General features: G+C 33.7%; 2 protein-coding genes across 5 annotated transcripts in view; one reads left to right on the top strand and one right to left on the bottom strand.

Annotated features, from left to right (window-relative positions):
• Positions 1-18,915, top strand: part of LOC119634370 (tyrosine-protein phosphatase 99A) — a 307,831-nt gene that overhangs the window by 74,820 nt on the left and 214,096 nt on the right. The gene's annotated exons all lie outside the window — the stretch shown is intronic.
• On the bottom strand, positions 4,482-10,726 carry LOC119634375 (calnexin). Of its 2 annotated transcripts, XM_038028476.1 has the most exons (13): positions 10,613-10,726; positions 10,329-10,524; positions 9,452-9,802; positions 8,918-8,989; positions 8,718-8,851; positions 8,448-8,655; positions 8,265-8,385; positions 7,947-8,206; positions 7,742-7,882; positions 7,319-7,438; positions 6,974-7,219; positions 6,517-6,732; positions 4,482-5,610 (listed from the first exon to the last, which is right to left on the bottom strand). In XM_038028476.1, exons 2-13 carry the CDS (start codon positions 10,491-10,493, stop codon positions 5,560-5,562), a joined length of 2,085 nt encoding a protein of 694 aa, XP_037884404.1. In that variant the 5' UTR covers positions 10,494-10,524; positions 10,613-10,726; the 3' UTR covers positions 4,482-5,559. The 2 variants fall into 2 exon arrangements, with proteins under 2 accessions (XP_037884404.1, XP_037884405.1); XM_038028477.1 differs by lacking the exon at positions 7,319-7,438.

Below are 18,915 nucleotides of genomic sequence, written 5' to 3'. Positions count from 1 at the left end.
GAAATCGACATAATATTAGATTTCAAAAAATTTATTGCTTACAAAGAAAAATATTTGAAGATTATTAGCAAACATAAATTGGAAAAATCAAAAAAAAAAAAAACACTTAGCGCACTTAAGTGCTGTAGATAATAACATGATCGAAACGACACAAATCGCTTTCTTTCATCTTTGATGAGAACAGCATAACCCCTCGATTTGCAAAAATCAAAATATTTTATAAGTTTCGTGAAAGATCGTATAGGCGATCTGTTGGTGTGCGCGCAGATCAGGTGTCACATGCGGAAATTATTTTACACACTAGAGATCTTCATAGCAGCTTATCATGTTAACCGTTGCTTAATCGCTAGTAGTCGCAGTTGGCAGCTGATAACTCTGCGAACCTTTTACAGTTTCCATAGTCTCCCTTATGTAACTTCAGGACCATTTTTTCGAAATGTAAATGAAAAAGAGCATAGAGTTAAAACGCCTTATCAACACAACTGTAACGTTATCTATTAAAAGAAAACTTATATATACTATGGCCATGCATTTCAAAATGTGTAGTCTAGTTTAACGGATTCAACGCTTAATAATGTGAAGGAAGGCATTAATGTTTATTTTCAAATCATGTTAAAACGTTTCCATAATTTACAAAAGCCACCGCAAAACGTAGGCGAGCAGCAAAGTTAATAATCGTTACGTATCGTACAAATATAAATGCACAAATAATTCGCAGAGAAACATTTCACACATGCATGCATCAAGTGAAAGCCATTAGAAATGTTTTTACTAAAAATAATATTTATCATCTCAGAAATGCACGCACAGACCATTTCCGTACAAATCAAATATTTTCCAACAACATTAGCAAGTTTCTTACGCCGTCCGTGTGTATATGTGTTCAACGGCGAAAAGTTTATCGCGCAATTTCATCTTTATTGCTCAAGCACGAAAGAAGGGAAGGAAGATAGGGAAAAGCGAAAAAAGGAAATTTCCACAAAACCCAATTGTAATAAAAGGGAGGCGGAATACGAGTCTGTAATGTTGGAGCAAAAATAAAGGGAAAAAGCAATTTTATTAATTACATTAGCAACTAAAACTATTTGCATAAGTTATGCATATATGTGCACATAAAAAAGCTTTTTAATTACTCTTTCAACTTTAGTAAATCATTAATTAATTTTATTGCGCAAAAAAAAAAAAAAAAAACAATAAAGATTTTGAGCTTTTCAAAGAACGACAAGCTCTTGTCGTGCTTCAGGCTGCTTTGAATCTGTTCGGAGTAAACTTAATTGTCAACCTCGCACTGCATTCTCCGCTTACTTTTTTTTCAAGCTTTCATTGCCTTCATGGCGACTATTCACCGCAGGCCCGTTCGCATTCCACTCACTTTCTTGTCTTGTCTCCTTTTGATCTGTGTTTTGCTAGAAGATAATATAAAAATATTGCAATAAACGTTGTAACGCGATCGGCATCGATATAAAAACGTTTAGTTACGGATAAGAAATGTCAACTGGAGTTACTATGAAGAAAGCCATTAAAAATCTACAAAGAATCTTTACCAGCAAGGTAGGATTTACTGCACATACCGCTCCGATACCATTTAAGCGCAAACAATCTAACTTTGAAATTTGATTGAGATTATTGGACAAGGCGAAGAGCAATGCTTTGTATTAAAGGGTTGAGTTGCTATGAAATTGATGGGTAGCGAAATAAACTAAAGAGTGCATGTTTTAAGATAGTAGTCATCAATCAGTCGTCATTCTTTGCACCTAGCACTTATGGTGTGGAACTGTCAAAACGTTTGCAACACTCAGAAGATCGCTTCCGAAAGCCAATAAAACATGTGTATTCCTTATTAGAATCAAACATATGCGGACAAGTCTGTCTGTCCGTTTGAGTGGATGTGTGCGAAAGACATGTGGAAGGCTCACAAATATGACAGAAGGATTAGCAGTTATTTGGAACAAGTGTTGGTGCTGAAAGGCCATCATGTCTGCGGTACATCATTCGCAGAGAAGATTTTAGCGACAAAAATTGGCGCATTCGTTGTATGGTTGACCCTACGTGTGTACGTGTATAACAACGGAAACAAATGGGCTATGCCCATCCAACATTATCAAGTATAGAAATTTTTTTTTCATTTTATTAAAGTGAAAACAGAGAGAATAAAAGATTCGATCGTAGCGAGCTTCTGATGCGTTTCATGTATACTTTTCATTACAACGATGTGTAGTCCATGGCATTACAAACATTAGAATCTTTCTTCTTCTTTCCATATTTGGATAATATTGAACTGCTGTTGAATTTTTTTAAAATAAAAATCTAAAAAAACATACATACATATGTATGTATACATATATATACAAGAGGGGGAACTCCGTCGTGTACAAGCATTTGATGTATAAAGGGATTGAAGCATATATGCGGATGCATGATCCACTTTATAAATGAAATGATATGCAACTAAAACGTTACATTTAGCACCACCACCATGCAAGACGAGTAACCAGTTAGAAAACCAACCGACGCAATACCACACTCACCATTTAAATAATTACATTAAATCCTGGATGATGATGTTTTTGCAATCAAATGGTATGAACAGCGAACTGCTCTCGTTTTCTACGCCGTTGTTTCCGTTACCCTTGACAGTATGCAATCCTTTCTCACTGTTCTCCGCTTACTTGGGTTGTCTGGTGGTTTTATATTTTTATTCTAATATCGCCAGTAAATGGGAAGGAAACGTTTTTTATCTAAACGAGCACGTGTAGTTGCTACGCACAAAGTATGCATCTCGACTATTGGTTCTATGTAACAAAGTAATTGCTTTGTGTCATATTTAAGTATGAAATGCTTTCATTTTTAATCGAAATTAAACTTATAGAAGGCTAAAGGCTAAAGGATATATTGCAAAGTAACGCTGTTTATATGACGAGAAGATTTTTTACAACTTTTTGGAGATCACTGTTAAATCGTATTAGCGGCCAATGCAAACTGATAAGTAAGAAATGAGAAGATAATGATTTTGAGGCAAAGCAATTTAAACAATTTGTGTACGATAATTAATTTCGAGATACAGCGAAGATCCCATCACTCTTGTGTATGGTATACTTCGGAGCATGTACGATGTTTGGGTGGAATTTTTTATGAATTCCTATTAGACCAAAATGCTATCCTAACTCGATTTTCTTCTACGAGTTCGACTTTTCCAGATATAGATGACAATTAACCTATTTTTACAAAAGTATGTCGTTTATAATCAAGATGGTTTAGTTGAAATTCGAATACATTTAGGTGACGATGTTGTAAAAGAAGCGCGATTCACCAAAAACATGCAAAAAGCTAAGTCAACCTCGCAAACGATCACATTTTTGTCGATAATTCATGATGGAATTGAGATTCTCCCAAACAACTTGGGATAGATTTCTGTCAAAACTATTTCAGGAACACGTCCGATTCACAAGCATGTCCCCACACTTAGCTTTATCTATTTCCATTCAATGACTTTTAGGGCCATCAGCTGTTGCACTTGTGTGGTATGTGTGCGATTAGAGTAAGGTTATTCAACAAAAACATTTCTTCCCTATCCAATAACAATATCAATCGAAATTCAGAGATAACGTATATAAACTCCTTAGTGTACATTATCTTATAGAGAAAATTGCATTTCAATGAACCGGGCACACAAAATTTCTTGTTAAAATTTCCTCCCATCAGCTTTACACAAGAATAAGATTTCGCTTTTCTGCAATTGCAAATTCAATGTACTCGACGCAAAGTTTCACTTCAAAAAGGAACTCGCAGCTGCCCTGAGGTGCATTAAGACCTTGGGTAACTAAAAACGATCTTGATAACCAATCTATAATCTTAGATTCAAAGCCGATAGCGTTAGATGCTAGTGTTTCAAGACTTTAGTCGTAGAATTTATTTCTCTGGCCAATGTAATCATAATGATAATAAATTTAAGAGCTAATATCAAGCAAATTGAAAAGTACTTTTCCGCAAATATCTGCCGCGCTGCATCAGCGCCTGAACTCAAATGGTGTGGAAATATAAACTGCAACAATTACCGGACTATTTAGAAAAAAGGTAAGAATTTGCAAATAAGGATAAATAGGCAATAACATGAAAAATCCATTAAATTATGGATTTCAACTAATTTGCGTTATTGAACGCAAAAAAAGAGATGATATCGTTTCCTTTTAATTAAATATATGATATAATTATGTATACAATAGACACATGTGGACACACAGCAACAACGTAAACAGCCAATATAAGTAAATTGTTCTCCCATAAATAGAAAATTAAAAGCACAAACGCTGTATTGTGTAAATTAAATAAAATTTATTGTTTATAATAATTCAATTATAAATAAATACATTATTATTTTAAATAATAATCTGCATGCACTAGAGCACGTCAGTGTGTGACACCCAAAAAAAAAAAAAAAAAAAGAGAAAAAATATTATTTAACATAAAACAATTAAAGTTAATTTCCAATTTATATCTGGAATTAATTTTTTTTTTAGTTTTTACATCTTTGTATGAAAAGAGGAATTATGTACGCATGAATTTTATATTATTCATGTTAAGTGAATTTTAATTTAGACGTGCAATTTGCTTCACACAGCCCGCAGTTATATTACAAGGTATTTAAATGATGATTTCCATTCATTTTGTCCTGAAGTGAAGCTTGCTTGCACGCGTCAATAACGCGCTGGATAATAAGCTGAATGCTGATTTATGTTCGAGGATGTAAAAAGGAGACTCGATTATATTATCAAACTCACATTTTCAATGAAATCGTGAACGAGAGGGAATTATCGATCTTTGACTTTTGTGAGAAAAGAAATTATTACTAGAGCCTAATGAAGATTACAGGAAAACAAAAAAAAAAATAAATAAATAAACAAAAGTGAAAAAAAAAGAAAATTCACTGAACTCCCATGACATAAGATTTGATTACAGGTAAAGAAATCCATTGCTAAAATGAAAATGCAGTAAGTAATCTTTGAAATTGTACTACTAAATAATGGTGTTTGGAAGTTCAAGTTCAACGCCGAACTCAACGTTTATAAAGTCTTTGTCACTAGTACTATTATCAACCCAAGCAAACCACTCACTCTATACATACTATTACATATAAATAAAAGTAAATTTTTGCAATTACTATAACGAACATAAGAGAATAATGAGGAGAAAATATTCCTCACATCGCTTCCCCTTATATACATTTGCTTCTTCCCTAACACTATGAAAAATTAAATTTGAGAATATATTTGCTTTACCAATGAATCCACGCAGTGAAGAGAACAAACAAGAAACAAGTTTGATGAAAATTCAATTTTTCGCATTTTCTGTTCACATCTGGTTTTCGTTTTTGTATATACTGTAAATGGTTTTTAATCGTTGTTGTTAATAGATATGCGCCTTTCTTTTCGTCACGAAAAACTCTTGAAGAGTGACAGCTTTTGAACAATACATTCTGGAACAGACGACTACTTGAATTGGAATTATTTTGTCTATAAAAAAAGTTCTATTGAAATTATGAGAACACACGAAAAGCGGTTTTTATGATTCATCTTTGCGCACGCGCCGCTTGCGCGGCTTTGTTGTGTCTTCCTGTAAACAAAACGAAAAAAGAAAGAACAGTGAGTTTTGTGCGAAAATCTTTTTACAGACATATATACGCATAAATAGGCAGAGGAGAAGGAATTCATTCTATTATATATATAAATATTAAGGGACCAATCCAAATTGATATTCAGGTGGAAAAACGCGAAAGTTTTATACAAAATATTTGTGCTTACGAGCAAGGGGGCAGAACTATACTAACTTTTAAAGTGATTTGTGTTATTTTACCATTCGCTGTAGCGAAACGATAGCTTTCGAATTTACTTATTACTATTCAATTTGATAAGCGAACTTTTACGTTGCAACTACAGACGACCTAAATGTAAATTCGCTCGCAGTTACATGGTCCGTTTAGAACAAGGAAAACTTGCCCTACGACGATGTTTCCACAAATCGCTTCATTGAAATCGAGCATGTTTTGCTAGCATTCTATACACTTCAACTCTATAACAATGTTGGGCAGGTGTCTGCGTTTCATCAATAATGGAAAGCCGCGTTCTGTTTTAATATTCCCAGTAGAAATTAAGGTTAGAGAGCACAACTTTTACCGACCATCATAGGCGTAAATATATTTAATCCTACCGTTCCGATCATATTTACTAATCATTTTTTGTTTCGATGTCAGTTCGTTCTTGTAATTCGCACGTTTTTGGTGAACGAATTTTGAAAATTTGCACAAACAATTTCGAACAATTCGTCCCCAATTGTTACGAAACTTTATAATCCCTTAATTTATAACATTTCGACGGCAAAACTTCTATCCAACTCATTGAGTGAATTTTTAAAATTTTAAAATATTATTAAACGCTAATTGTATTTTAAAGAAATACAAAGTTTCATGTTTTTTCTGCACCTCCAAAACACATGTATCTAAGCAATTAATTAAGAGCTTACCTCTCCACCTTTATGACCCTGTCCCACTTCGAACGATTCAGTCGACTCTTTGTCTTTATCATCAGTGTCGTCGTCAAGAACATCGGTTTCTATGACCCCAGCGGCTTTAGCTTCTACATCCGATTTTTTCTTTTTGGAACTGTCTCCATCACCGCCATCATTTCGAATATCATTAGGCTGAATTGCACCAATTTTCTTAGCATCTACATCACTTTCCTGCATTAAGGTTACACATAATTAAAAAACTTATTGAAAAATTAAGCTAATGGATGTTTCGCAGTGCGTTTGTGTGAGCGACTGCAAATCAAGTGATTTACCTTTTTATTATTATATATTTTAATAACATTTCAGGCAAATTTTACTCGAATATTTGGTTGGATTATTTAAAGTTTTAACGCAGAAGGGCTCATAAACCTTTGCTTGAGTTTTTTATTCCCCTATTTAATTAAGCACTTACCTCTCCATCTTTGTCTTCAGAACCGTCTTCTATTTCGAATGATTCGGTCAAGTCTTTGTCTTTGCTGTCACTTTCATCGTCAGGAAATTCATTTTCAGCATTGGTTTCTGTGGCATCCGCGGCTTTAACTTCTAAATCTGACTTTTTCTTTTTAGAATTAGAATTTTTATCACCATTGCCACCATCTGCGTTACTAATGTCATCAGGCTGAATTGCATCGGTTTTCTTAGCATCTGCACAACCATCCTGCATTAATGTTGAGAAAAACAAATTTTTTTTTTAAAAAGCCTATCCGATATTTAACAGCAACATTGGTTTGAACGATTGCGGAACTAGCGATATTACCTTTTTATTATTATATATAAAGCAATAGTAAGTCAAAGGTAGCACAATAATCATAGCTATTACAAACCAGGCCCAAGGACTCTCTTTAAAGAACGCTTTAGTTTGGTTCAACACTGAATCCTATAATTAAAAATTCACACAAGCAATAATAAGCAACATAAACTGAAAATCTGGCTATTTAGCAACACAAGCTTTACAACACAAAAACTATTTGGTAGAAACCTCTTTGGCACGACGATATAAGTAATAGACATAACAACTGGCTGGTATCGAGATGTACAAAATATATAAGGCCCACAATCCGGGTCTATAATTAATGTGGCGCATTAAACGATACCACCAGGTTTTCTTAAGACATTGTAGTGTTTTAAAAAAGAAAATGAGCTTGCGTGCGATAAATCCTTTACATCACTTGCAACTTACCGATTTTTTTTCAATATATTTGCGTTTAACATCAAATGTTTGAGTTGCATAGTCCAGAGCAACATTGACGTCATCGGTTATGATTAAATTGTCGAATAATATGTTGTTTGACATTGACCACAACTCAATTCCAACCGAAGCCTAAAAGTACAAATATTTCTTCTTGATGCTTTTCGTCTTGATTTCCAAATTTAACTAGTCTTACGATTGGCGTCATTTTGTAGGGATTTAAATCTTCAAAAAAGTCGGGATTCGCTATTTTCCGTGGTGTCCATTTGCCTCTATAGTTAGGATTCTTGATCAGCGGGGCACGCCACTTGCCTTTATAGTTTGGATTGCTTATCAAAGGTGCTTTCCATGTACCGCAGCCCGGTGCTTTTTCACAGATAGGGTTATCAACTAGTGGTGCTTCCCATTCGCCATCCATTTCAAAATCCCAGTCCTCTGGTATAGTAGCTGAAGGATCTGTAAGTTTACAATAATAGAAAATATTGCGCAAATGGGCACGCGCCTTTGTTATTACCCGGTATCATTTCAGGCTCATCTTCTAGCCAGCCATCGGGCATAGCAGCGTTTGCGTCAGGCACCTGAGGTGGAGCATCATCATCCCAGTCATCCGGTTTTTTTGCTGTTGGATCTGTTATCTGCGTTTGGAAACGGATTACATTAATAAATGTCCAAACAATTTCACTCAACAAAATGAGACCTTTTCACGTTCATCCCAATCATCAGGCTTCTTGTCTTGAGGATCGTCTATGGTGCTCGGCGGATTAACAGGTGGCGTAAAATCAGTTAACAACGATCCAATATTAATGACTTTGTGATCCACGGAAATTTCATAAGTATTATCCGGTCTGACCACCAAACGATACAGATGTGGTAGTTTATCTTTAAAAGGCTCTTCTAAACGTTCCCTGGGTAGATATTATAGTAAAAAATAAATATATTAAAATGGGGTCGCAAAAATTTTATATACTTGGGTTTGCGGCAATGTTTTTCTGTAATGCTGCCATTAATTGGGTTGACGTGACGAAATATGAAATGCATTTTGATATCATTGCCACATTTATCCGGTCCAAACATTATAGTATATGGGGTCTTATCATTAAACTAACAAAAATGAAAGCATGTTAAGAATGAATGAAAAAATCTGTAAGTTATATGAAATATATGTACCATAGTTAAGTCTTCGGATTCCGGGTCCGCTGATAATAATTTAATGTAAGCACCGCCACATTCTTGACCTTCCTGTTAATACGGAAATTAAAAAAAGAGAACAAAGCATATAAGTATGTAAATATAGGACTGCTTATAAAATCAGGGTTCGCCTTCTTCTTTTATTTTCATTTTTTCACATCATTACATGTCAGATTGCAGATTTTAAAGAAGGCATTGGCTATGAAAGCTATTTACGCATTTCTGGGCCGAAGACACTTCGGGTACAACTTTTTTTGACTAATTTTCAAAACAAGAAAATTTTTAAATATAATTGAATCTTGGGTTGGTTGGGTTGGGTTCGGTTGCGTCATGTTGAAATCTTAAGAAGCTAAAAAGCTCAGCATACACAGAAAATTTGGTATCGCTTATTTAGGAAGCAAAAAGTAAGGTTAACACTTAGTCTAAGGAAACAAAAGCCAATTACCTTTCAACAATGGCATTAAAAGGAGACATACACCTGAAATGTATCTTATTTCCTTTTTGTTTGCTCACCTGCATCGTGACTTCGTACTGTACTACAAGGTGCTTGTTTTCCGTAAAAGTGAACGGCTTCACAAGACGGGCAGCAATAGCAGCATGTTTAGCTTTAGATTTCAATACCAGACCGACATCGTCTTTCCATACAATACGCTGCGGGGCTTCCCAATTCCAAATGCCGTCATATTTTGCTATTTCTTCAGCTATGTCATCTTTTTTTGCCTGCGATTTGACCCATAATTTTTGGGACATCTCAGTATCATCAAAATGATCAATAAAATAGAAGTTCGCGATATCATATTTGGGACTTTCATATGTAATTTCTATACCGTTGTCATCCGTAGCCAATGGAGCTGAATTGTGCTTCTAAAATTATTATTGAATTTAAAATTATTTTTAGATTAATATTTTAAGACACTTCTTCATGCTTTGGCTTATTTCATAAGCGAAAACTGTTACTAGAATGCAAATGTTTGGGCCCTATCAATTTATAGTTACATATTTAATTGCATTAGAATTAAATTGTTTGGTCTGAGTCTTCTTAACCGATCATCATATTTCATTCTATCGGAAAGACCAATCTGGTAACTTTTCGCTTGACAAGTGTAAATACAACATACTATCACTCAATGATGAAATGAGGTTATGTCACACCCCTTCTTTATATTCGATACACCACATTCCGGACAGAGAGCAGTTCAATGAACTTCAGAGTGGATTCACCCAATTAGAATAAATAATCATTCAATTAGACGTTGCAAGCTTTAGTTACAGCCACATTTTTCTCGTGTTTACGCTTTCACATCGATTTGCGAAGCCACAAACTCTGACGTGTACTTTGAACTTCCGAATTGAAAATTTGCCGGCACTTCAGCAAATACTCTTAACTTACTTTTTCTTCATTCATTTCTGTGTTGTCCGTACGGCCGTCAAACTCATCTTCATAATCGTCATCTTCCGCTTCTCTTCCGGCAACATTATTTATGCACTTGCTACTAATTAGGAGGACAACTAATAGCAACGCAACGCTTGGAAATTTATGATCCAATTTTCGCATTGTATTTTTGCTTTTTCAAAATACTTTCGCACTGCAATCCAAGAAAATTGATTTTATGACCGAATGGAATTACTTCCACTATTCTACTTGATTTATTTTAATTAAATTATTGCGCTCACCCCAATTATTCCTTTATCGAACAAAAATTCAATGAAAATTTGTAACAAAAAAAAAACTAGTCAGCAGTATTGAAAGAGAAGATAGTTAATGTAATGTAGTCAACTTCGCGTTTTAGTAAACAGATTCGATAACTTTTTTCCGTGTTCTGGATTAACATATTCGACAAACTACGGTATTTATCAACTCATACGCAACAATTTAGTTGCACCTTGGTTTTTATCAACTCATACGCAACAATTTAGTTGCACCACCGTTTTTATCAATTCATACGAAAAGCTTTACAAAAATAGTGGTTTTTAACGGGGTTGTTATTCACAAAAAAAATTGTTTTTTCTTTACCGGTTTGCGTTTCTTCTTCTTTTAAAGTAAGAATCCAATCGTATGTGACGTAACCTAATTGCTGTTCTATTGTGAACGAACAATCAAATATCTTTATTGATTATTTTTAACAGAGATTCTAGCTATTATTGACTTGTTGTTTTTAACAGAGATTCTACTTATTATTGAGCAATTATTTTTAATAGAGATTCTATTTATTATTGACTGACAATTTTGAACAGAGAGAAAGTTTGTCATCGCTGTAACAATAGTTACAATAGAACAAAATACTTGGCTATATTTACCTATAGAAAATAAAGAATAAACTTTTGGCTCGGTTATATTAAATAAAGGTGATGCACGAATAAAAAAATTTGCTAATGAAATTTGATCTTTAGGATATTTGTGCAGAAAACCCTTTCCTTAATTGAAACCACAAATACTTGATCACCTTGATGAGAAAATAGGAACATACTAAGAGTATAGTGCGGCTTTTTTACGGTGAATTCTAGTTGTGGAAAAAAGAGGAAGCATAAATAGATTCTCATTTCGAATGTTTAAAAGAGAAGACATAAATTTGTGATGTGAAGTTTTGAACAGTTTGGTGAAATTCTTCATTCCACAAAAAGGCAAATTCATTCCACAATTAGATGTGCTGCCGTATAATTAAATTGAATTGCAAAGTTAGAAGAACAGTCTAAAAGGTTCAGTAAAAATGGCCATAAATATTTTACATTAAATTATTTCCCTATTATTTTCATACGAGGTGAACAGCAATTTTAATTTTAGAAGGCGATTTGATTAACATTGAAGGTATATTATATTCTTTACTATTTAGATAATTTGGTTAATAATTCAAAAAATAGTCTATTTTCACTCAACTACTGAAAAAAAAATCCATTACTGTTCCTAGAACAATGCGCAGGTTTCCTTCATTCTGCATTAACATTTTAGGAAGAGGATAACATTACGTGGAGTCGTTTCTTTGGCTTCAACACAAGACTTGATACAATTTCACTTCAGCTAATCATTTATCTGCTTAAGATATTCGCGGTGTTTCAAATTTGACAGCAAAAGCTTTTAATTATTTTGATTAGATGAAGCGTTTACACTTGATTAGACTGATTGGTTTGATTAGATGGAATTTTACATATCAAGACATGGACATATGCTTTTGTTTAAAGCTTAGCAACGAAGGCGTGGTTTTAGATGCGGTTCTGTGGGAATTGTTAAGCACAACCTGAAGTTGTTTATAGCAAGCAATTGGAAAACATAGATGATCCTTTGCTTGAAAAACTTAAAAATTGACCGCTGAAGTGAGTTCTTTTCACGCAATAAGTTGGGAATTGATAACGTGATACAAACAGCTTTTATTGAAATAGAATAAGGGCTGATGGATTGGTTCTTACTATCTCATAAGGGAAATAAAATATTTAACTGAAATTTTTTTTTTTATATTCTCTCTTTCTACGTTGATAATTACGTATCATAGATTAATTTCTACAATTTTCTAATATTACCATAATTCAAATATTTGAGGACTTTTTCCGACGTGTATTAAAGCTAGCTTTAACTTATCGGCAAACATTACTTGCTGTTGTCATATTAAGTAAGTGCAGTAAAGCTGCCGCTTTCCTTAAGTACATTTAGTTGGATATAATGTTTTTCCTTAAAAAATGACATATACATGTGTGTATTTATTTAAGACTTATATAAAAATTTTCATATACGTTCAATTGGTCTTTGTAAGCTTATTCAAATTAAATTGTGGATTAGCCAATTATAGCATATTCAACCGCATATGTATGCATTTATTTTCACAGCAATTGCATCCAGCCCGGCAATTGTAGATTGTATGGTGTGTGAATATGGCATTTATACGGCTTTGTGTGAATATGCGTGTGCGTGTGCGTGTGTGTGTTAATATGTGAATGCATAATGGTGTGCGCTTCATATTTACATACCAAGAGCATTCATGAGATGATTGCTCAATCTAAATGTTTGCTCAGGCAAATACAAAAATAAATAGAACTAATAATAACTACTTTGCGAGTAGGAAATGAATAGACTTGTTGAAAGTCGCTTACAAATGGACAAACACGGATACATGGAGGCAAATATATGTATTCGTACATAGCATATAATGTTACGTGTGTATTTGTTCAATGACATTGACTATATTAACACACATATATATATATGAATATATACATCTTTTATGTTGGCCGATGTAGGCGTTTGTTATTGCAAATATATATATAAATATATATATATATATATATATATATATATATATATCAACTTATATATATATATCAACTTAGAGTGAGTATGTGTAAAGATTCTATGGGAATGTTAAAGATGTGCCAGCTGTGCGTCTAGCAGAAATGTAAATACATACTGAGTATCTACAAACTGTAAACTGTAGTACTGACAGGCTTGAACAGTTAGTCAATCGAGCTAACAAATCGAAAGCTACGAATGTTTAAATGGACACATAAGCAAAGAGACATTTAAGCCGAAGGGGAGACAGACAGCTACTATCAGGGAGCAAGAGAATAGCAGCCAAGAAAGCACTTATCTGGTTATGGCAGCAAATGAAAATAACAATGTAATACACATAAATGCGGATGAATATATGTTGTATGTATATTTTTATGCATGTATGCATTTGTATAGACGCGTGCGTTTGTGATTGTTCGTAAGACACATGAAAAACAGTTAATAGCAAATCAAGTCGTTTTCAATTATTGCGTTTAACTAAAGGAAATAGAATTGACAGCATGTGGACATCTGACAGCCCAGCTCGGCTTAGACAAAATCACTGCCTTCATAGCGAGAACACTGTATAGTCAATAATATGGAATAGAAGTTATTATTACATATTCTTTAAAATAGTCTGGGTGTTAACCACAATCACTAAAATGATACACATAAACATGCAATTCTGCGTACAAACGTTAATATGTATGTGTTTTGGATATACTTTCGCATACTAAATAAGTATAGCAGATGCAGACTCTTTCGCTTTCTCATAAATTCATATTCTTAGCAATTTTGTGCAGTGAAAGAAAATCTGTAAACTAAATGGTCTGACACACCCACACAGAAGTACATATAATGTTTGCAAAGAAAAAGGTTATCATTATTTATTTATTATAATGTCACACATTTATAACCAAAGCAATCATACATACGGTAAGTGCCGACGTGTCCATGTACATGCACGTATATATATTTTATGAGCGGTAAGTGGTGCAAAGGCCTGCTGTTTCTTCACTTTGTGTACATTAGAAAATAAAACGATGTCCTTAAATGCTGTTTGCTTGCATGTACATACGTACGTGTATTACATGCATGCTGGTTTGAGCGCCTCAGAATTATTTAAGCACACATTACATTGTAAATACACGCTCATACACCTCTTATCTCTACGAAACTAAACTTCTAAAGCGGCCATGAATAATATCTGTGCAATAAATGCCTTTGTGTGTGCGTGGACTTGTGTTTTATTCTATGGACAAGATTCATTCAGGCGCCTATATAGCAGTGACACTTTCAAGTTTTTGTTTTGCTCCTGAGCCAGTTTTTCTTTTTTCTTTTTGTCGACATAGATAAGTTAGACAGCGTCTGTATGTGGCCGATCTGTGTGATTGTGTTGGCTTTTGGATATAAAAAAAGGTTTTCATGTTTTATCTTTCTTCTTTTCTTCTTTTTGTAGTTGGCATTTGCTACCTACTTGGTGTGTGGGAAAAAAAAGCAAAAAGCAAAAATCAAATGTGGAACAAAATCCCTAAAAACAACATCAACAACATAAAAAAGTACATATGCTATTTTTTTTAGTCACGTAACAATTTAACCCCTTCTAGTTATGTTACTTCCGTTTCCCCGTACACATACGTACTGTATTTATAAATGCTTGAGAAGGTCTGTCTACAAGTTGTTTGCGACGAGTTATAATTTTGTTGCTGCTATTGCTGTTGATTTACAGATGTGGCGATAAAAAGTCTAATAAGAGTTTTTGTACCGCACAATCGACGAGACAATCAAGTTAACATATAAAAGTGAGATTAACCTCGAGTGAAATCCTTTCCATCAACGAATATTAATCGAAGCGAAAAATTCAAGAACAATTCAGCGTAGGCAGTAAACCGTGATCATTATTCAATTTTATTTAGCGTCCATCCCGAAACGTTGTTATTCCATGCCAATCAGTGTCGAACGTACATTCTATTATGGTTTTGAGCCATAATCAAGTAGTGTTCTTTAGTTGGAAAGAGATGTAAGCCCCTGTGCACATAAGTTGCAAGTCTTCTTCTAAGCCATTTAAATAAAGCGATCTCAAGATTCTAAAAAAGAAACTTTTCAAGTATTTGTGCATTGTACTTGTAGCCTGCATTTGTAATCGGCTTAGGGCGTCTACTGCTCTCCGAGTGCATTGGCTAATTTAATTTGAATATTATCCTGGTCTTATACAAAGAAAATCTTTCGTAATAAATCTGATATCTTTTATGGAATAACATAAAAATCTTTCTTAGATTATTTGTTGTTTACCCATCAAGTGTTCCGTATGCATGAATGCCAAGGGGAATAGCATAGCATAACAACATAACTTATATGTGTGCATGAATTGTTTATGGAAATGATAAGATTTTCTTCCTTATTATTGTAGAAAATGTTGTATTTATATCATATATATACGTCATAGTTACTAGATAGGTTAGTAGGGATGTTTACCTATTAAAAATAAATACATTATTATTATTATTATTATTATTATTTCTTCTATCCCTCATTATGCGGACTAATTTGAGATTAATATCATTAAAAGATTTTCGAAACGTTTTAATTCTTGATGATAAAATTTAAATGCAAAGAATGGAATTGTACTTATATTTACAATCACGCGAATCTAGATTAATTTTATCATTTCATAATGCCAAGGAATAGATTTCCGACACTCTATAAACTTATATGTGTGTCACTCAAGTCAGCGCGTCCATTCGTCCGTCTATTGACTGCAAATGGGCGCGAGGACTGGAAAACAAATAAGCAAGCATGCTACTGAATTGACCACAGTCGGTCATCGGTTCGATTTTTAAACTCGTGCAAAGAAATATTTGTTATACGCTACAAGAAGAGTTTTGTATGTGGTAGATGGGCTCGATCGTTGCGAATACATGGATTGTAGACACCGCAGCTAAAGCGATAAATATAATATTGATTTACTAAGTATTAGAAGATAAAAGAAGATTAGAAGATATTAAAGGAATTATTGCATTATCATTACCGAATTGAAGAGCTGTACGACTGTTGGTCTATATAAGCACCTACAGTGCCTGCTCTACAATTTCACTTTGCCCTTTAACGCAGGTAGGCGTGGTGCTCCCAAAGACATATCGATCCGACAAAGGGCATGCTCTTCGTCGGCTATTGCTTCTCAGGTCTATCAGAACCCGCATAAATATGTAAAAATCATGTGGGCGGCCGCTACAGGGCGACTTTATAGAAAAGAGGTGTACAAGCAAATACCATCGAAGCGAATTAGTGTTAACTTCGCAGTGGGGAGTTTCCTGTCCAGTGTCTGCTCAGTTTCCTGCACGAATATTTGCAAGACAACAAATGCTCAATATTTAAAAAGTTCTAATGAACTCCGCATTCAATGCTTCGCCTATACCGATTAATTCTGGGAATTTCATGCAATTATATGAAAATATTTAGAAAGTACTGTGAAGTAGGTGTGCGATAGGTATTTAATATATTGTTCATGTAGCCACAAACACTTGCATAAGAAACCAAACACTTTATTCAGTTCCGTCTGTATAAACTATCTTTTGTACCTAAGTAAACAGTTTTTAAGCAGTTCCCTAAAGTCCTAAATTTTTCCACAGCCTTCTTGCATTCCAATAGTTTAGCCCGTTGCTGTGTTTTTATGTTCCATACTTAAAACACACTTTTCTGTGGTTTCATATTCAAAAGTTGTTGCTCTTGGTAAAATTAATACAAAGATATTTTGTGAATCTCTTTCATGATATACTTTTCCTCACACATTTATGCATACAAACTTATATATATATATATATTTGACTACATTTACACGCAAAGACACACACAATCGGAAAGAAGAGAAAGACATATAAAAACCAAAACCACACAGTAAACTCTGGCTTAATACCCTGGGCTACAGTTAGTAATGCACTTGCTATCAACTACGGCATTTGCACGCACAAAACAACGCAGGCAATAATGCCATAAACTTCCATGCGCATGCATGCATGCATGCAAGAGTGTGCTCATTCACAGATTGCCAGTCTCCATTGTATCATTCCTCAAAGAGTATTTCGAATACGGACATACGGACAAATTTATATATGTTCATAGTCCACATACGATATGTTAGCCTGTTGGTTTATTTATTTATTTATTTTTTTTTTTTACTGAATATGTATCTGCATGTGTGCGTATATGTTCGTGTGTTGGTTGCTATGACTGTATATATTTTAATACTCTATAACGAGTAACAATAAAAGCATGCAAATATCTATGCACACCCACATGCACATGTATATTCCATATGGATTTTACATATACATAAAAAAAGTAAAAAATCATTATCATCGTACATTAATAATACAAAGGAAAATATTATAAAATTGTTATTATAATACATTAGTTTTACATACATGGGCAAATTGTGTCTGCTTGTGTATATTTATATGCATATATATGAATCTAAATATACATTTTTGCACACACATATATGTACATATATATATATACATATATACATATGTTTTATTCAATACAAATGATCTGAAAGCTGTTTATATAGAACGAAATCCTGATATTTTTATGCGCATATAATATAAGTGCGCATAGATGTACATATGTAAGCGCTTATGTGTCTTTTTTAATCAACCTTTATGTGGTTATTTTTCTATTACAAACAAACGATGACTTTTCAATTAAAATGAAAGAAAATAGATGAAAATTTTTTATCAAAACCTTTAATGGCTTTTGATATGATTTTACATTAGATTGATTAAATCGGTGAATTGTTAATAACTATTTCTTTTTTCTCTATTAGAGGGAATTAATAATATTTAAACTTTCATTTACGATCTGTTGACAAATTTAATAATAATAAAATTGAAAAATTTATTCGCCTTTTAGCCGTAATAACAATATCGCAATAAACGTTACGCTACCTAGCGATACTATCGGTAAACCAATTCATTCTTACCAACTGTTTAATAATTACAAATCGGCATCAATACTAACCGCTAGATCTGAGCATGGAAACAGCAGTGCAACACATTCCTAAACATCGCCCCGACTTAAGAATTTCCAGGTACAATAAGCGAAAATTTGGAAAAAACCGCTTCAAAACAATTATTCTTTACTGGGAGCGGAGAGTCCAGGACAGTAATCGAATATGCTCACAGCCATCTTAAAATTATGAAAATAAGATCCGCTCACTACTACACTTAATAAAACGTATAGGGGAATATTGTTTTTGAATTTGCATAATGCGCGGCCAATTTTGGCACAACGGATTTTCGGATTCTTGTTCCGCCTGTGCAGACAAAGTTGAACATATCACTCTCGGCTCTTAAATCGACTTGATTTCATTTTTTTATAGTTTTCCCTTTTGGCAAACTCTTGTTGAACGAATACAAATCTCAATTTTTTCAATTGAATTTTCTTATATCTGTGGGTACTAATCGAGCTCGTCATTACTTAATGGCGTCTACGAGTGAAAACTATTGGAGAATTATGGAGCCTGAACATACATACTAAAAGAGGAAAATTCAAATTAAAAAATTGTCTCACACATCTCTTCTGCAAATAGCATATGCATATCGCATATAGCATCTTTTGCCTTAGCATGCCTTCAGTTATGATCTGTTACCCATTCAGACAGTGAGGACACCACTGCCTTACGTATTTGACATATGTTTGCTGAAAACTTTAAAAGTTTGTA

The sequence above is a fragment of the Glossina fuscipes genome, unplaced genomic scaffold (genome assembly GCF_014805625.2).
Source record: "Glossina fuscipes isolate IAEA_lab_2018 unplaced genomic scaffold, Yale_Gfus_2 3, whole genome shotgun sequence".
Classification (NCBI taxonomy): Eukaryota; Metazoa; Arthropoda; class Insecta; order Diptera; family Glossinidae; genus Glossina; species Glossina fuscipes.
This window is presented reverse-complemented; position numbering and strand designations above follow the sequence as displayed.

What these genes read in the sequence shown, in the direction of transcription:
- LOC119634375 (XM_038028476.1), bottom strand. Translation starts at nt 10,493, where the DNA reads ATGCGAAAATTGGATCATAAATTTCCAAGCGTTGCGTTGCTATTAGTT. An exon ending in CCTACAAAATGACGCCAATC is followed by an intron (nt 7,883 to 7,946) that starts GTAAGACTAGTT and finishes TTGTACTTTTAG; the next exon opens with GCTTCGGTTGGAATTGAGTT. An exon ending in AGGGTCATAAAGGTGGAGAG is followed by an intron (nt 5,611 to 6,516) that starts GTAAGCTCTTAA and finishes TTTTGTTTACAG; the next exon opens with GAAGACACAACAAAGCCGCG.